General features: G+C 34.1%; 2 protein-coding genes across 2 annotated transcripts; both read left to right on the top strand.

Annotated features, from left to right (window-relative positions):
• Nucleotides 1-2,131: 2,131 nt before the first annotated feature.
• Nucleotides 2,132-5,263, top strand: LOC130810992 (RAN GTPase-activating protein 2-like). The gene is made up of 2 exons (XM_057677113.1): nucleotides 2,132-2,395; nucleotides 3,199-5,263. The coding sequence occupies exon 2, from the start codon at nucleotides 3,209-3,211 to the stop codon at nucleotides 4,817-4,819; it is 1,611 nt and encodes a 536-aa protein (XP_057533096.1). The 5' UTR covers nucleotides 2,132-2,395; nucleotides 3,199-3,208; the 3' UTR covers nucleotides 4,820-5,263.
• A 1,338-nt stretch (nucleotides 5,264-6,601) lies between these two features.
• On the top strand, nucleotides 6,602-14,082 carry LOC130810520 (uncharacterized). The gene is made up of 11 exons (XM_057676618.1): nucleotides 6,602-7,124; nucleotides 7,760-8,070; nucleotides 8,200-8,277; nucleotides 8,401-8,503; nucleotides 8,803-8,891; nucleotides 10,056-10,167; nucleotides 10,762-10,815; nucleotides 10,901-10,949; nucleotides 11,689-11,789; nucleotides 13,423-13,538; nucleotides 13,628-14,082. Exons 1-11 carry the CDS (start codon nucleotides 6,690-6,692, stop codon nucleotides 13,974-13,976), a joined length of 1,797 nt encoding a protein of 598 aa, XP_057532601.1. The 5' UTR covers nucleotides 6,602-6,689; the 3' UTR covers nucleotides 13,977-14,082.
• Nucleotides 14,083-16,187: the final 2,105 nt, after the last annotated feature.

Below are 16,187 nucleotides of genomic sequence, written 5' to 3'. Positions count from 1 at the left end.
CACATTGCCATGTAATGTCACAACTAACAACACTTGGACAACAGCATTAATATTAATAACTTATAATGATGTTGATGTTAGAGATAGCCTCACGTTATGATATAATTTACTATAACATACAAAATTACTCATGACAACAAAGGGGCATGAAAAAGAACAATTCCTCTAATAATGTGCAATAATAATAACAACAATAATTTCTTTCTACTTCAACAATAATAATATTCAACTCTAATAACTACGACCATACCACAATTAAGTCAATAACATAAACAATATCCACCATCCACAACATAATCACACATTCAAAGCTTATACAAATCTATTTAATTTATAAAACATCCTCAAACACAAAGTAGTACAACTATCATCATTTCCGTTCATACAATAACCTTAATTTATAAATATATTCAAATCATCAACTCTTACCCATAATAAGATTTAATAGAAATGAAACAACAATCAACACAAAATCTATAAACTTGATACTATTTCTAATTAGAACAAGAGAAAAAAAATCAAAAAGGGAAGAGAAGATGGCTTACAATGGTGGAGCTAGAAAAGGGGGTGGAAGACAAGTGAATGATGTGGTGGTACAAGACCCTAGGCCGGCTGGAGGGGCCCAAAACCGGCTGAAACCAGCCACTGCTAGCTGGCGGCACGCGTAGCAGTCAGGGCCAGGCGCTTGCTGCTGCTGCCGGTGACAGTGCGTGGGGGAAGGGAGGCTTGGTCTGCTGCGTGGCTGCTCATGGTGGAGGAAAAAAAAAGCAGGTGGCATGGTGGTGGTGGCGTGCCAGCTGTGGAGGAGGGAGGAGAGAAGGGAAGAGGAGAGGAGAGGGAAGGGGAGGCGTGTATTACTACTTAAAACTCTAACCCTCTTTTTATTTTATTTATTTATTTATTTCTATATTACTTTTTTGAAATTTTCAGCTAAGAAAGTTCATTTAAGCACACAAATTCTAATAACTAGAATAATTTCGATTCGAACCTCTTTATTTTAGTAATCGTAAATTTATTTTTAATATAAAAAATGTTAATGTTTAAATTCGTATATGAAAAAAATTAATTAAAACTAATTTAAAAATAATTTAGTATAATTATAAAATCTCCAAAAATTATTAAAATATTAAATAATGACGTCATAAAAATCTCATGCGGTTACAGGTAGTTTAATGTGTTGATAACTTGATTGAGAGATTAAAAGAAGAAAAAGGAAAAGTGAACATGGGCTGCAAACAACACTAGAAATTGGCCTAATATAGGCTGCTTGAACGAGCAATTATCATGCTCGAACGAGCACCTTTCCTTTTAGCTATTAACACAGTTTATCGATTGTGAATTCCCTTTGTGGACATTTATTGTCCTTTACTAAGGTTATTCTACTGATTTAGAGGGCTATATAAAGGCCCAAGATGAATATTAGAATGTGTAGGGGATATTACACGGAGAGAAAATAGTTTAGTGAATTTAGAGGCGTTAATCATGTAATAGAGTTTGATTTCCATTAAAGGTGGAAACTTTGAGTTTGAATGTGCGAGTTCAAACATTATGAGAGATATTACATAAATGTATTAATGAGTCATTAACGAAATATTCCCTCCAGTTCAAAGCAAAATCCTTTTTATAGGTCAGTCCACGTTATTTGTCGCATTTCTATTTTCAGTGCTGTTTTTTGACATGCGAACACTTTTTTAGTCCCTTGTCTAATTTGTACAATTGGACACCTTTTGTGGTGGTTTACTCCCTACCTTATGTTGCTTTTTCATAACTTATAAAAGTGAACACCTTTTTTTATGATTCTGTTCTTGCTTTACTGGTTGTACAAATTTCAAATGAGACATTTGTTTTAAATTAGAGGGAAATCTATTTTGAGAAGAAGGTGTCTAAGACACTATGAAATTAGTAGGTTTTTGTTTGTGTGTGTTTGTTATGATATCATTTATCATGTTATTTCTCTTGTATTTTCTTCTTTCTTTCACCTTAGCGAGCTTTTAAACACCTTGTTTAATAAAATTAATGAGAAGATAAAAAAAATTATGTTAACATAATTTGAAATTTTTTAATATATATATTTTTTAGTATTTTAAATTTGTTAGTATTCAAAACAATTCGAAATTTAGAAATGCAAATGGGCGCAATCATTTCCCTCACACGCTACGATTTGTAAATTTCAATTTCCAAGCCACAATAGGCCCCCTCCAATCCCCCTTTGCCTAAGAGTATTCTTTTATCTTTATTTTTACTTTCTCTCTCTCCTTCTATCTAACATTCCCCCGTTTTCTCTCTTTTTCAAAAACCCTAATTATCCCAATCTCTCACTCTTTGCAGTCACTCTACCAATCTCACCTTAGATCCATAATCTATTCGTTCTTCGTTCGTCATTTTTCTGATCCAGGTATATCTCTTTTTAATTTTCATTACGCTCTTTTATACGGAAATTTATTGGATATTAATTTGATAGAGGTTTCGGTTTCATCTAATGTTTCAGTTTTTTTACTTCTGCATTTGTTGAAAGTAGATTAGTATTGCAATTTAATTTTTTGTTAATATTGAAGAAATTATTATGTAACCCTAGTTAACTGATTTGACTGGACTTTGTTAGTAAATAATGTCAATATGTGTTGATATCTGAAAAAAGTGATAAATTATAATGCTAGATGATTAATCGTTGTTTTGATGTGAATTTTCTTATGAAAATTAGGCCATTCTGTAGTTTTCATATGAGTTGAACGAAAAGTAAGTAGATAATTATTGAAAGGGAAGTCATTCATGCTATTTTGTCTCTGAAAGAAGTGATATTAGACTTCTTTTATGCGTGGTTAGATGTATTATTGATTTCATTTATGCTCTTTACATGGTAAATCAGCCATATTTGTCATTTTAATTTGATAGAGGTTCTGTTTTCAGTTTCGTCTAATGTCTCTTTTTTTTTTTTTTTTTTTTTTAAATTTTAAATTTTTGGGTTTTTTTTTTTTGTTTCTTCTGCGTTTGTTTCCATTTAGTTGTAATTTAGTTTGTTCTTTAATTGAAGTATTTTGGAAATTATTATCTTAGGTTCACTTTGATATGTTGCTAGTTTTCTGATTAAAAATATGCCATTCACTGAAGTTTTTATATGATTCGAAAAATAAGTAAGGAGAAGTAATTGAAAATGGAGTTGTCTAGAATCTTGCACTTATGAGTGTTGTTTATGAATAGGTTAATCTAAATGGATGCTATGCAAACAAATGCTGAGCGCCGTCCTTTTTCGATTAAATTATGGCCTCCAAGCCAGAACACAAGGATCATGCTTGTTGAGAGGATGACCAGCAATCTTTCAACAACCACAATTTTCACGCAAAAGTATGGTAGTTTGAGCAAGGAAGAGGCTGAGGAGAATGCCAAGGAAATCGAAGAGGTGGCGTTTACTGCTGCAAGTCAATTCTTTGAAAAGGAGCCTGATGGTGATGGAAGCTCTGCAGTCCAGCTTTATGCTAAGGAATGTAGTAAACTTATACTTGAAGCCCTAAAAAGAGGTCCTGCAAGCAAGGATGTTAAAAAACTGCCAACTTCTGTGGTGGCCCAGGAATGTTTTTTTGATATATCAAAAGGTTCACGTGCATTCATTGAGGCAGCAGAAGCAGAAGAGCTTTTGGCACCGCTGAAGGATCCATCGAACAATTACACCAAGATATGCTTTAGTAACAGAAGTTTTGGGTTGGGCGCAGCTCGTGTTGCAGAGCCTATCTTGGCTTCGATTAAGGATAAATTAAAGGATGTGGATTTGTCTGATTTTATTGCTGGTAGAGCAGAGGCAGAAGCGCTTGATGTGATGAATATCTTCTCAGCTGCCCTTGAAGGTTCTGTTTTAAAGTCTCTTGATCTTTCAAACAATGCCTTGGGTGAGAAGGGTGTCCGAGCATTTGGAGCACTCTTGCAATCACAGCGTAGCTTGGAGGAGCTTTATTTAATGAATGATGGAATTTCAGAGGAGGCTGCACGTGCCGTTTGTGAGTTGGTTCCTTCCACAGAGAAGCTTAGGGTTCTTCAGTTTCACAATAACATGACAGGAGATGAAGGTGCTATCGCCATATCTGAGGTTGTGAAGCGTTCTCCTATGCTGGAGGATTTTAGGTGTTCCTCAACAAGGGTAGGTTCTGATGGAGGTGTTGCCTTGTCTGAAGCCCTTGAGGGATGTGTTAATTTGACAAAGCTTGACTTGCGTGATAACATGTTTGGCGTAGAAGCCGGAGTTGCTTTGAGCAAAGCTCTTTTGAATTTTGGAAATCTTGTTGAAGCTTACCTGAGTTACTTGAACTTGGAAGATGAGGGGACCACTGCCATAGCAAACGCTCTCAAGGATTCGGCTCCTTTGCTTCAAGTGTTAGAGTTGGCTGGTAATGATGTTACAGCTGCTGCTGCACCTGCTCTGTCTGCCTGTCTAGCATCAAAGAAGCACCTATTGAAGCTAAACTTGGCTGAAAATGAGCTCAAGGATGAAGGGGCTATAGAGATTAGTAAGGCTCTCGAAAGTTATACTCAATTACAGGAACTCGACATGAATACAAATGCCATAAGAAGGGCTGGAGCTAGGGTTTTGGCTAGTGTGGTGGTGGATAAACCTAATTTTCAATTGCTGAACATTAATGGAAATTTCATATCCGACGACGGAATCGACGATGTTCAAGCAGCTTTCAAAAAGTGCCCCAACAAGCTAGGGTCATTAGACGAGAATGACCCAGAAGGTAGAGATGATGAAAAGGATTCTGAAGATGAGGGTGCTGGCGATGACAATGATCTGGAATCCAAAATGAACAACCTCGATGTCGATGACGATTAGGCATATTATTACTCATAGTTGGAACTAGTAGATCTGTAACTTTTAGATTCCTGATTTCAACAGTTGTCCTCTTTTATCTCGGACATTGCTTTGGATCAACGGCCTCCTAGAGCGCTTGTCAGCAATGGCTTTCATGGAGAGTGACTCGTAGGTTTAATATGTAGGTCTTCTCATGTGGAAGCTGGAACCCTCTTATCTGCCTTTTTTCTTTTAAATGTTTATTGTACTACTACTTAGCTTTCAAGTAGCCATTGAACTTGTTTCATTGATGTTGAGGAAGGGAGTGTCATTTTTCGTGATATTCACCTTCGCTTTATAATGGAGCTGCTTTAGCTTTGGACAAATCTTATCATGATTCAGTGTCACTGAATGAATGGCATGTAATATTTTGGTTTATGTTGTGGATACCAAACTGCTTCATTTTAAACTTTACCTTGTGTCTTCTTCGCTAGGCTTTCATTCCATTTTTCTTCTTTAGAGTAAGGGAAGGGGAGCATTTGATGAAAATGTAAATCATAACATTTTTAACTTTTACTTTGACAAGATTTGATTCTCGTTATTTTCATACATGTAAGGATTATAACGCATAATTTTTCAATAAGGTGGTTTTATGTTGAGATTAATTTTATACTTAGGTTGATACAATTTACATTTATCATTATAAAGTGATAACTTATAACTCAAATGATTTTTTGGTCTTAAAGTGATTATTTATAATTTTAAATTGATAACTTACAATCTTAAAATGATCAATTACAAAAATGAAAGAATTATATAGATTTGTCTTGTGGTGAGACGATCTTATCCAAGATGAGTCATAAAGTATAGTTATAGTCAATAATATCTTAAAGTTGTGCAAGGATTATGCACTGGATAAAGTTTTCCATAGTTAGATTGATTCAGTTTGGAGTTCTTTTATTGGATCGGTATGTTAGATTTTTAGAAATGATTATATAGAAAGATGGAAGTAGCAGAAATATAAATGTTCGATAGATAAGTGGACATTTTATAAAAAATAGAATTCCAAACGAAGTTATAGAATTATTTATATAATAATATTAAAAATAAACTACATTAATTAAATTTTTTTTTCCTCAATAACTAGTTATTTGTATTACAATATTTATCACAATAGATAAAATTTTGGTGAGATATGGTGAATACTAATAATAAGAGAAAAAAAAATATTGATAATTTAGTTTTATCACGAGTGTGATAATGATGGTTTTTTCAACCATAAGGTATTAAAAATAATAGTGAAGTGAAACTCGAAGTATTTTTTGCCACTATTATGTTTGTTTTTATAATGTATTATAATTAGAGTAATTTTAATTAGAGGTATTCTCTTTACTTCCTTCAATTAACACCATATGATTTTTAAGTGAAAAATAGTGAAAAAAAAAGTTAAAAGATGAGATAAAAAAATTACTCAGAATTTATCCAAAATTTAATAATTTCTCTAAAATAGTCATAGTTTTAATTAAACATGCTAATTCCAACTTTAAGTGATATATTTGTTAAACTTCACTACCAAAAATAACTTGATACAACAAGTTAGTTTGTTACAATACAATTAAATGGAAAGTTGTGCTAGTTTAAATATTTTTCATAATTCAGTTCATATTAAATTTTATTTATTGTAAATGATTGTTATAGATTGAAATTAATTATTTAATTATAATTAATTTTTACTATAATTATAACTGATTTTTAATTACAAAACATAACTGATTTTTATTGATCAAAACTCATTTTACAAATTAATTTTTACTTATTTTAAGACCTAAGTTCAACCAAACATGTATCTCTTAAAAATTGAAATTGAACGGAAAACCCGACGCCCTAACCTGACCCGGGTATCAAACTATCAATGGCGAAAACCACGAAAACAAAGAAGAAGAAACCCTACGACACAGATACTGAAGATTCATCTCAATCGTCATCGTCTCCGTCACCATCTTCCAGCTCCGATGAAGTATACCGTTCATCGAAACGGCGGCGGCGGTGTCGTCGTCGCCGGCATCGCGATGATACCGATGAAGATGAAAGCGATGAAGATGATGAGAGGAGCTCGAAGAGAGAGAAAGAGAAACGAAGGAAAAAGAGAAGAAGAGAGACGCGTGTGAGAGATAGAAGTGAAAGAAAGCATCGAGGCAAAAGTAAGCAGCGATCTCATAGAGATTCCAAGAAGAAAGTTTCTGATTCTGATTATGATAGTGAGTCAGATTTTGATTTTTCTGAAGCTAAAGATGTTGTTAAAGATATGCTTATTGAGTTTCCTGGAGTTTCCGGTGATCTTAAGCAGGTAATTTTGTGTTAATTTGACTTTAGGTGTGCCGTTGAGGATTTTGTTCAGTGTATGATTCGGCACGATTTAATTGGTATTAATTTGATAATTTTGTGTAGAATTTAGTTTGAACATAGAAAAGGACGTTAAAATGGTTAATTATACTTCAATGAGATTAGGATTAGCTTGTTGGAATCTATTTTTCTGAGGCTAAGGAATTAAAGATGTTGTTAAGGATTTTCTTATTGAGTTTCCTGGAGCTCCCGGTGATCTTAAGCAGGTGATTTTGTGTTAATTTTGTTTAAGGTTCAGATGGGCGTAATTATTTGGTATTGATTTGTTAACTATTGTAGATTTTACCTTGAACTTAGAAATGTATGTAAAAATGGTTGATTATACTTTCTTAAGATTTAGGATTTGCTTCTTGTGTTTCCTGAAGTTTCAGGCGATCTCAAGCAGGTACTTTGTGTATATAATTTTTTGGTTGTGAAAATGGCTGATAACTTGATGGTAACAAACTCCATAACTTATAGATGAATGTGCTAATAATATAAAAAGGGATATGGTATTCTTGAGGTGGGATTTTGTGTGCAATTTGGCATGAAGCCGTGAACATTATTTCTTCTCCTTATAGCACTTGTTTTTGAACATAGCTCTTACAAATGATTGATGATGGGCAAGCTGTTGACATCAAAGGAATATCGGAAAAACCTCTAATGAAGCATCTCAACAAGCTGTTTCTTTCCCTAAACCTCAAGGAAAAAGGGGATCGAGTTTTTTTGCTGCGGCCTCAGGCTCCACCCACTTTGGAGGTTATTGGGGATGTGATTGCTTTACAAACTGAAGCAACTGAGCAGAAAACAGAGGATGCCCTTGCTTCTCATTCTGAGGAAGATGTTAGAAAAGACGATGTTCCTCCGGCTACCATAGGTCCCACTTTTGAAGCCTCTGCTCCCCGTAGGCGGTTTGTACTTTTTATTGTTCAGCTTTGGCTGTTCTCATTGCTTAGTCTAAAACGATCGTCCAATTCTTCCCTCAAAATTTGTCAAGTCTGTTGTTTTTTATGCTCATGTTAGATTATTTACTGTTCCAGGATGGTTGGCCCTGAGATGCCATCTGCTGAGTTACTTGCTGCAGCAGCCAAATTGACTGAAGCTGAGGCTGAACTTAGGTACTTGACATGTTTCTTCGCATTAAAAAATGTGACATCTACCAAAGCTGAAATTGGTTTGCTACATTTTGAGTTGCTGGCTCCTGTTCTGATTTTACTTGTCATGTTCATAAATTCTTTCAGGGATGCGGAGTTGGAACATGATGATGGATACTTTATTGGGCCACCACCTCCTGCTCTTGTCACTGAGGTTGAATCTGCTAATGACGCCGAGCGTTTTGAAGAGGTTCAAAGCATCAGCTTTTGTTTCTGTGAATTCTTTCTATCACTTGACTTTGGTTCTACACATTGTGTTATGCCATTGAAGACGTTCAGTACTGTAGTGTTGATGCTTATATTTATAGGCATGGGCCTTATAATAGTTGTTTTGGACAATTGAGTTGACTTATTTTTGTGATTTAGTTTCAAGATGTCTATACTCATTCTATTTACATTTTAAAATTAAAATGATGCATACTTGTATAGGTCAGAATAGAGTATGTCCATTTTCCTTAAAACTTATTGCTCTGCAATTTCTTTCACCAGGTTACAAGAATTATGGGTGTGGAGTCTGATAATCCTTATGATATTGTGGGAGTGAATCACAAGATGCCTGCCGAAAATATAAAGAAAAGGTATGTGGCTTGACACCTATTACTTGAAGTAATTGTTTTTGTTACTGTTAGAAGTTAGGAAAGTTTGTTTGTTGGGTATTTTACAAAGAAACAATCATGCACTGTTTTAAATTTACTAGTAGTATATCATTTGAGTGTAAGAAATGTCTTAGACTAAAGCAATGTGCAAGTAGTTGTATAATATAGTTATGTAGAAATATTAAAGTAAATGAATATTCAACGTATTACATATGGTATCATTGTTTGGAACTGAGTAGATAAAATGAAGATAATGAATACAACTGGACCATATAAATTATAAGACTAGTAGCATGCAATGTAGTGGCATGATTCTTGCCCAATGAAGATTATGAGTAGGCAGATAACCTTTTAATCTTGGACCATATACACTTGCAGTGGCCAGTCAAGAAGGGATTAATGTGTAAATGTTAATGGATATGTATTTTTGTAGTTCAAGTTTACAATAGAAAGATAGCAACACAAGTATTTGAGAGGCTTGCACTCTCCCAAGATAAGGGTAGTAGAACGCTTACTAAAGAGTTTACAATATTTTTCTGATATATTCCCCTTTCCCCTCATCCTTATTTATACTAACATACAATAGAACTAACTCATACTAAAATACCCATTATACCCTCATTCTATATATGGCAGATTCTTTCTCAAAATCTTTTCCATTATACATTGGGAATTTAGGAGAGCCTCATGAGTCGTGATTGTACAAGATGAATCTGACCCATGTCTTTCTTGATCTTATGTCTTCTTTGACTATAGTGGTCATTACATAGTCCAGATTTTCCTAGTATTTGATTGGGAGCATGTGGATTGTTTTTGCGATTTACAATTAGTCTTTCCAATGTTGTCTCCGTAGCACGACTAAATACTAACGTACTTTTTTAGTGATAATAAATTTGTTATTTGCTTTGGGTCATTAAGTGAGGAAATAATTGATAATCCCTTGGTTATGGGTGATCTGTGAGTTATTTTTGCTGCCTCTCGTTTGTTGTCCAAATGTTGAGCAACTCAGTTTATTTATGTTTGCTTGTTATCTGCAATGAACAATATTGGTCATAGTTTCATACTGATTTTCCTTTCACATTTGAGATGATTTCTTTTGCTGTGGTTGTTGAAATATCAATCACATGTATACAAATTACCATTCAGGTACTGGAAATTGTCACTCATGGTGCATCCTGACAAATGTTCCCATCCACAAGCACACCAAGCTTTTATTAAATTGAACAAGGCATTCAAAGATTTGCAAGACCCGGATAAGGTGAGTTGCATTGATATATAGCCCTAGCCCCATTTTTTTTAAGTTTTAAGCTTTTTTTTCAAATGGCCATCATACTAAGTCTTGTTGAGGCATGGCATAAGCCAGTAAAGATTTTGGAATTCTGCCAAGAGTTTGAGGAACTAGAACATACCAACCCTTACTGATAAGTTCTGGAAAGTGATTAGTGACTGGCTATTGTGAATTTGTAAAGAACTGTGACTTTTGCAATTAAGACCCGTGATGAAAAACTTATCTAAAATGAGTAATGATGAAATGATAGGGTACAACACTTGCCCTTGGATTTCTTTGGTGTCATTGTTAATATATGTAAACGAGGTAGATGGAGGATGAATGTGTAGTTTTTTGTTGTCTTTCACTTGCTCTGTGTATTACCTTTAAATTGCCCATCTGCTTACATGCGTGTGCGAGTCTTGTGCTCAGATCTGTAACGTTTTATCAAAAGTCTTTCAACTCTTGAAAGAGAGCACCCTGATCTTATAAAATTCAGATTCTGAATTTGGCTTTGCTCATGCTTCCATTTATTTCTGACGAGTTTAAAGTGTCTGAATGTTTGATTTATCATCTTTTTTGCAGAGAAAAGCATTAGATGATAATATTAAGAAAAAAGAGGAGGAGGAAGAAATGAAGGTATTGCTTCTTTGTTGAAGTTGTTAATGTTTTCTTCTGAAGGAAATATGTTATACATAGTAATTAATTGTTCGGATTGCTATAGGCGGAACTAAAATCAATGCGGGAAGCTGCCTTATGGAGGCGATCGCAAGGTGAGGGACTATTTTGAGAAAAATCAATTAGGATCCTCAAGTTTCACTTGTAAAGGAAGAATGCAACATGACATCAACCCAACGCTAAGTAGCTCCTACCATAGTGCAAAAATGCGGTAACGGCCGCAATCACAGTAACCGAAGTGATGCTGTTATCGTAACTCTTTCTTATCGGTCAAAAGCATGAGATATCTCTTGATACGGCCCAAGACGCGAGTTTATTTTTGCACCTTCACAATGCGGGAATACAGATTTTTTTTATGAAAACTTTTACAATGCGGCCGATGCGATGCGACCTTTTTGTTGCACTATGACTCCTGCCTAGGCGGGGTATCTGCGTTCGGATGTATGCAACATCACCCTTGTATTAAAAAGAAGCTCAAAATGATTTAATGAACCATTTTACTCTTTTAAGGAGGACCGAATAAGATGTAATTGACAAGAATGTGAAAGCCTAAAAGGATATAGAGCGCACACTGGTTTAGTTGTTCCTAAGAATCCATAGATAGTGGTTATTTTTCTGAGCATTATTATACTAATTAAACATCTTCTGAAGATAAGACAATATGATTGAGCTCTAGCAGTGCGATAAACAGAGGAAAGATATGGTTGGACTTTTGCACAGAAAGCTTTTCTTTTCTCTTCCGTGCTTGGAGTCGAATATGCTCATAAAATCTTGTATGAGTAAATTTCGGTGGATTGAACTTTGAAATAGCTATTTATGGTATTCCTTATGCAGGACTGTCTATGGAGGGGGATGATATTCTGCTTGCAGAGCTTGAGGTAAAAGCTCCTCCAAAACGGGATGAATGGATGACAAACCTACCTCCTGAAAGGAAGGTATATCTCTATTAGTTAGGATATCTCATCATCCTTGTCTTTTGAGTTTATGCTTTCTTTGGTTTTCTTTGTTTCGTCAGGAGGATAAGATTTTATATGGTTTCTGCTGCTACAACATCAACAATGCCAAAACTTTCAACCCATTTCGACTCTATGAAACAATAATCTAGTCCACGTGGTCACCATGTAAACTCCTATATGGATTCCTGTCTCTTGTCATCAGAACTTCTTGACCTAAATATCTCATATACTTCCTAATCCTGCCAAGTCATCTTCTATTTCTCTTCCTCTTTTGAAATCTTCCTGTTCTAACCTTTCACCTATCTTGCGAACTGTTTTCGGCCGTTGTTGCACATGCCCAAATCACTGAAAATATTTTTCCTTCAGCTTGTCTTCAATGTTTGCTACTTCTAACCTCTTTCTTGTATCCTCATTCCTAATTTTATCTTCCTCTCATCCATCGTAGTATACACATCTCAACTGCTTCTATCTTCATACAATGATCCTTTTAAAGGTCTAACATTCTAAACCATAAAATAATTTTGATGTAATAGTTGCCCAATACTTAAGAGGCACTCCTAGATAGAACCCAACTCTAGCTGATGTTCTACCACTCTTTCCCTCAACTTCATGGTGTGGCTCATTAATATTATCTGTCAATAGTTGGAGCAATCTTGTACATCTTCTTTGTTCTTGATGAGTATTAGTGTGCTTCTCCAGCAACTCGTAGACATCTTGCTGTCCTACGAATCATGTTGAATAAGCTTGCCCTAAATGTCTAGAGTAGTAGGTATATGGCTGCTTTCTTCAACTTCATCTTCTGTAATGCAAGCTGACCTCTGAATTACTTATCATCTGCATATATTCCTGTTCTTCTCCCATTGATCCAATATAGATGTCTTCTGTTACATGCCCATGATTTCTATTGAATAGCTCGTCAAAATACGTCCCCCATCTATCCTTGATCTTCTCATCCTGAACAAGGCTTATTTGATTTCTATTCTTATCTTGATGTTTTCACAGTATTTAGATCCATGCTGTTTCCTGTTAGCCATCTCATAGTTATTTTCTCCCCTTTCACCGAGTCTTACTTATCAAATATTGTACACATCTTTAAACCTTTAGTTTCGCCTCCCACACGACTTCTTTTCCTTGTAGTTGGTGTCCTTGTATTTGGCAATATTTTCTTCATATCTGCATTCTCCTAAGGTTAAGTAACCTTCGTTCTTCTTCCCTGCAACACTCACTTGTTGATACCATCTAATTGTGTCCTTAACCACAATCTTTCTATATGATTCACTATCAATTTAGCCACACAAGAAATACCATTGTTCATATTCACCCATCTCAGTTATCCAAATGCTTCTCCAACAACTCTTTTAAGGAACGTTTTTGCATTTTCTTCTTAAAGTTGCCAACAGCTCACTCTCTGCCATCCTTGGTTTTCTCTATTTTTTCTACCTTGCTTTTATGCTAACGTCAAATGAAGTTTTTGTTGTTTAACTAGACTTCCCTTGGTATGACTACAGTCAAGCCAGCGACCTCTCTGACTCTCTTTGTCAATAGGAACTTAAGACATACTTATCCCCAATTCCTGCTTCTTGGTCCGTTACTTGCATTTCTGTTTTTGCAGCCTGGTGGTATGCCTATGCACTCCAGACAGTTCAGTCGAACTACCAAAGAAGGGCGTGGTGATACCAGTGCTTGGACGGATTCTCCTTTAGACCGGGCTCAGAAAGCAAAGATGAAGTATCTTCTTAAGCCCTTTTTGTTCTTTAACTCTTCTTTTGCTTTAGTTGTTTTAGAGACATAACATCTCATTTCTTATTCTTTTACAGCTACTTAGAAGCTTATAATCAGGCTACGGCACTTGCTTCCAACGAAGAAAACAAGAAAACCTCTGCTGTTGATGCTAATTTGGTCGATGAATATAACAAAGCGAAGAGATCAAAATCCTTGGTACAGAAGCACCAAGAAGAGACTCAGAAAAGCCATTCCAAAAAGAAGTCAAAGCAGGTGCAGCAGGCCGATGAGGAAGAATGGGCGGGAAAGCACCCTTGGAAACCTTGGGACCGAGAGAAAGATCTCACAGCTGGGCGGCAGAATGTTAAATTAGATGCAGAGAACTTAACACAGGGTTTGACCTCCAGGTTTTCTTCCGGGTCTTTCCAACGAAGCTTTCTCTGATGTAAATTTACTAATTTTTGTTTTAGTTTTAATGGTGCACACACTATATTACTTTGATGATATTCTAAATCTAAGTGTGTCAATAATCAATCTGGCGTTAACTGCAGCAATTAGTTTAGCTGACGTCTTTCACGACACAACGAGGACCAAATCTAAGAGTGTCATTAATCAATCCAAGTGTGTCAATTCCATTTCCTTTAGCTAAGCACTTTCACTCACATTTTCTTTTACACGTTCATTTTTGTTAATTTAATTCAATTTCATTTCCTATAGCCCCTAATATATGTAAATTGAATCTTTCAAAAATTATATATATATATATATATATATATATATATATATATATATATATATATATATATATATATATATATATATATATATATATATATATATATATATATATATATATATGTAAATTGAAGCCACATAAAGCTTCTACGATGTGCTCACATGAGTTTAAGTAGAAATGATACGTGAATGTATAAATTAAAGCCTGTCTTGAATATTTCTTGGGTTTTGTGATAAGTGTTAGATACAAGAATTATAAAGTTATAAAACAAATTCATAATTTTTAGATAACTACTATTCATAATTTAAATGGACCATTAATATAAAACATGTTGAATATGTAAGTTGAGAGTCGACTACTTAGAATCATACCATATGATAGACTTTTTTTTTTTTTAAATTACCGTGAATAATACAATTTTTTGTTAATTTTTCTACAATAATATCAACTATTGGTTAACCATGAGTAATATCAATTTAGGGGCATATTTTCCTAAAATAATACAAACTTTAGTTTATTAACTAATTTACCAATTTTTTTGTCTTATAATCATCTATAGTTTGGTTTTTAACATGTTAGGGATTTTCTAGTAAAACACCCCTTTAAGTTGGTATTATTCATGGTTAATCAATAGTTGATATTATTGTAGGGAAATTAACAAAAAGTTGTATTATTCACGGTATTTTTTTATTTTTTTATTTTTTTTTTGAGGGAATACAATATGATGACTTCTAATACTAATACTTTTGAGATTCTTTTTATATTAATTTTGAAAGGATTAATCACGTTGCTCGTTCCTTCAAGACTTGTTACGTACCATTTTGCAATTAATGATGTACTCCTCAGTCCGTAGATAGTACCAATAAGAAAATTAATGGTTTTTAAGGAAAATAAGAATATTTGGTAAAAAATAAAGAAAGAAATAAACTGTATGGATGAAATTAATTGAAAGTTAAGATGTAAAAATCAGATTAAAAAAACGCAAATTAATAGAAATGATGCAAAATGCTAAAGACGACCCAAAATAAAAAAACCAAATTTTTGTGAGAGATAGTCTGGTCTCTTTGAAAAACCATCTCTAATTTAGCTGGCCCATAAAGAAAATTGTAGAGTAAGAATAGATAATAAGTTTTAATGGACTAAACCTGAGAGACGTCTCTTAGAGAGATGGTCTTTCAGGAGACTGACTGAAAAAAAAGACGAGAGGGACAAAATGAGTAGTAACTAGTAAGTAATACTCCATCCAATCTAGTCAATTAATATTTTTATCATTTTGGATTGTAACGTTCATTTTGCATCATTTTTATATTTGGAAATAGATCTAAATTTTTCTTTTAATTTAATTCGTACATTATCATTTTTTTAATTTCATCCACAAAATTCAATCTCTTACTTTATTTATTACCAAATTTCTATTTTTATTTGTTTTAAAAAAGTTATTCTTATTCACTACTAATTTAAGGGAAACATAGTGGTAATTAGAAACCGTGGCTATGACAGTATCTTATACAGCATGTACGTTCACATTGTGTCTAAGAGTCGTGCAATTTAAAGGGAGTAGCCTATGCACTCGAAGCCCGACAAAATAGCTCATTCAATTATAACACCTATATATTCTATGCCCCATTTCCAATTAGTGTGGTCATTGGTGAACCCCTTAATTCCAAATTCAGTTTAATCCATCAATCATTCATCTTCTACTGTTTAGAACACCGAAAGTACACTACCATAAATTTTATATCTAATCTAAAATATCATGAAAATTACTATATTTATAAATTGTTGTTAAATTGCTATATTTTTATCAGTTATATATATAAGTAGTGAAACTACAATAATTTTGCCAACAAGGAATAGTTTAGTTAGTTATATAAAGATCACATTTGTTTTCGGGGTCTGTCTAGATTTCTTGTTGTTAA

Source organism: Amaranthus tricolor, chromosome 4 (assembly GCF_026212465.1).
Source record: "Amaranthus tricolor cultivar Red isolate AtriRed21 chromosome 4, ASM2621246v1, whole genome shotgun sequence".
NCBI lineage: Eukaryota > Viridiplantae > Streptophyta > Magnoliopsida > Caryophyllales > Amaranthaceae > Amaranthus > Amaranthus tricolor.
This window is presented reverse-complemented; position numbering and strand designations above follow the sequence as displayed.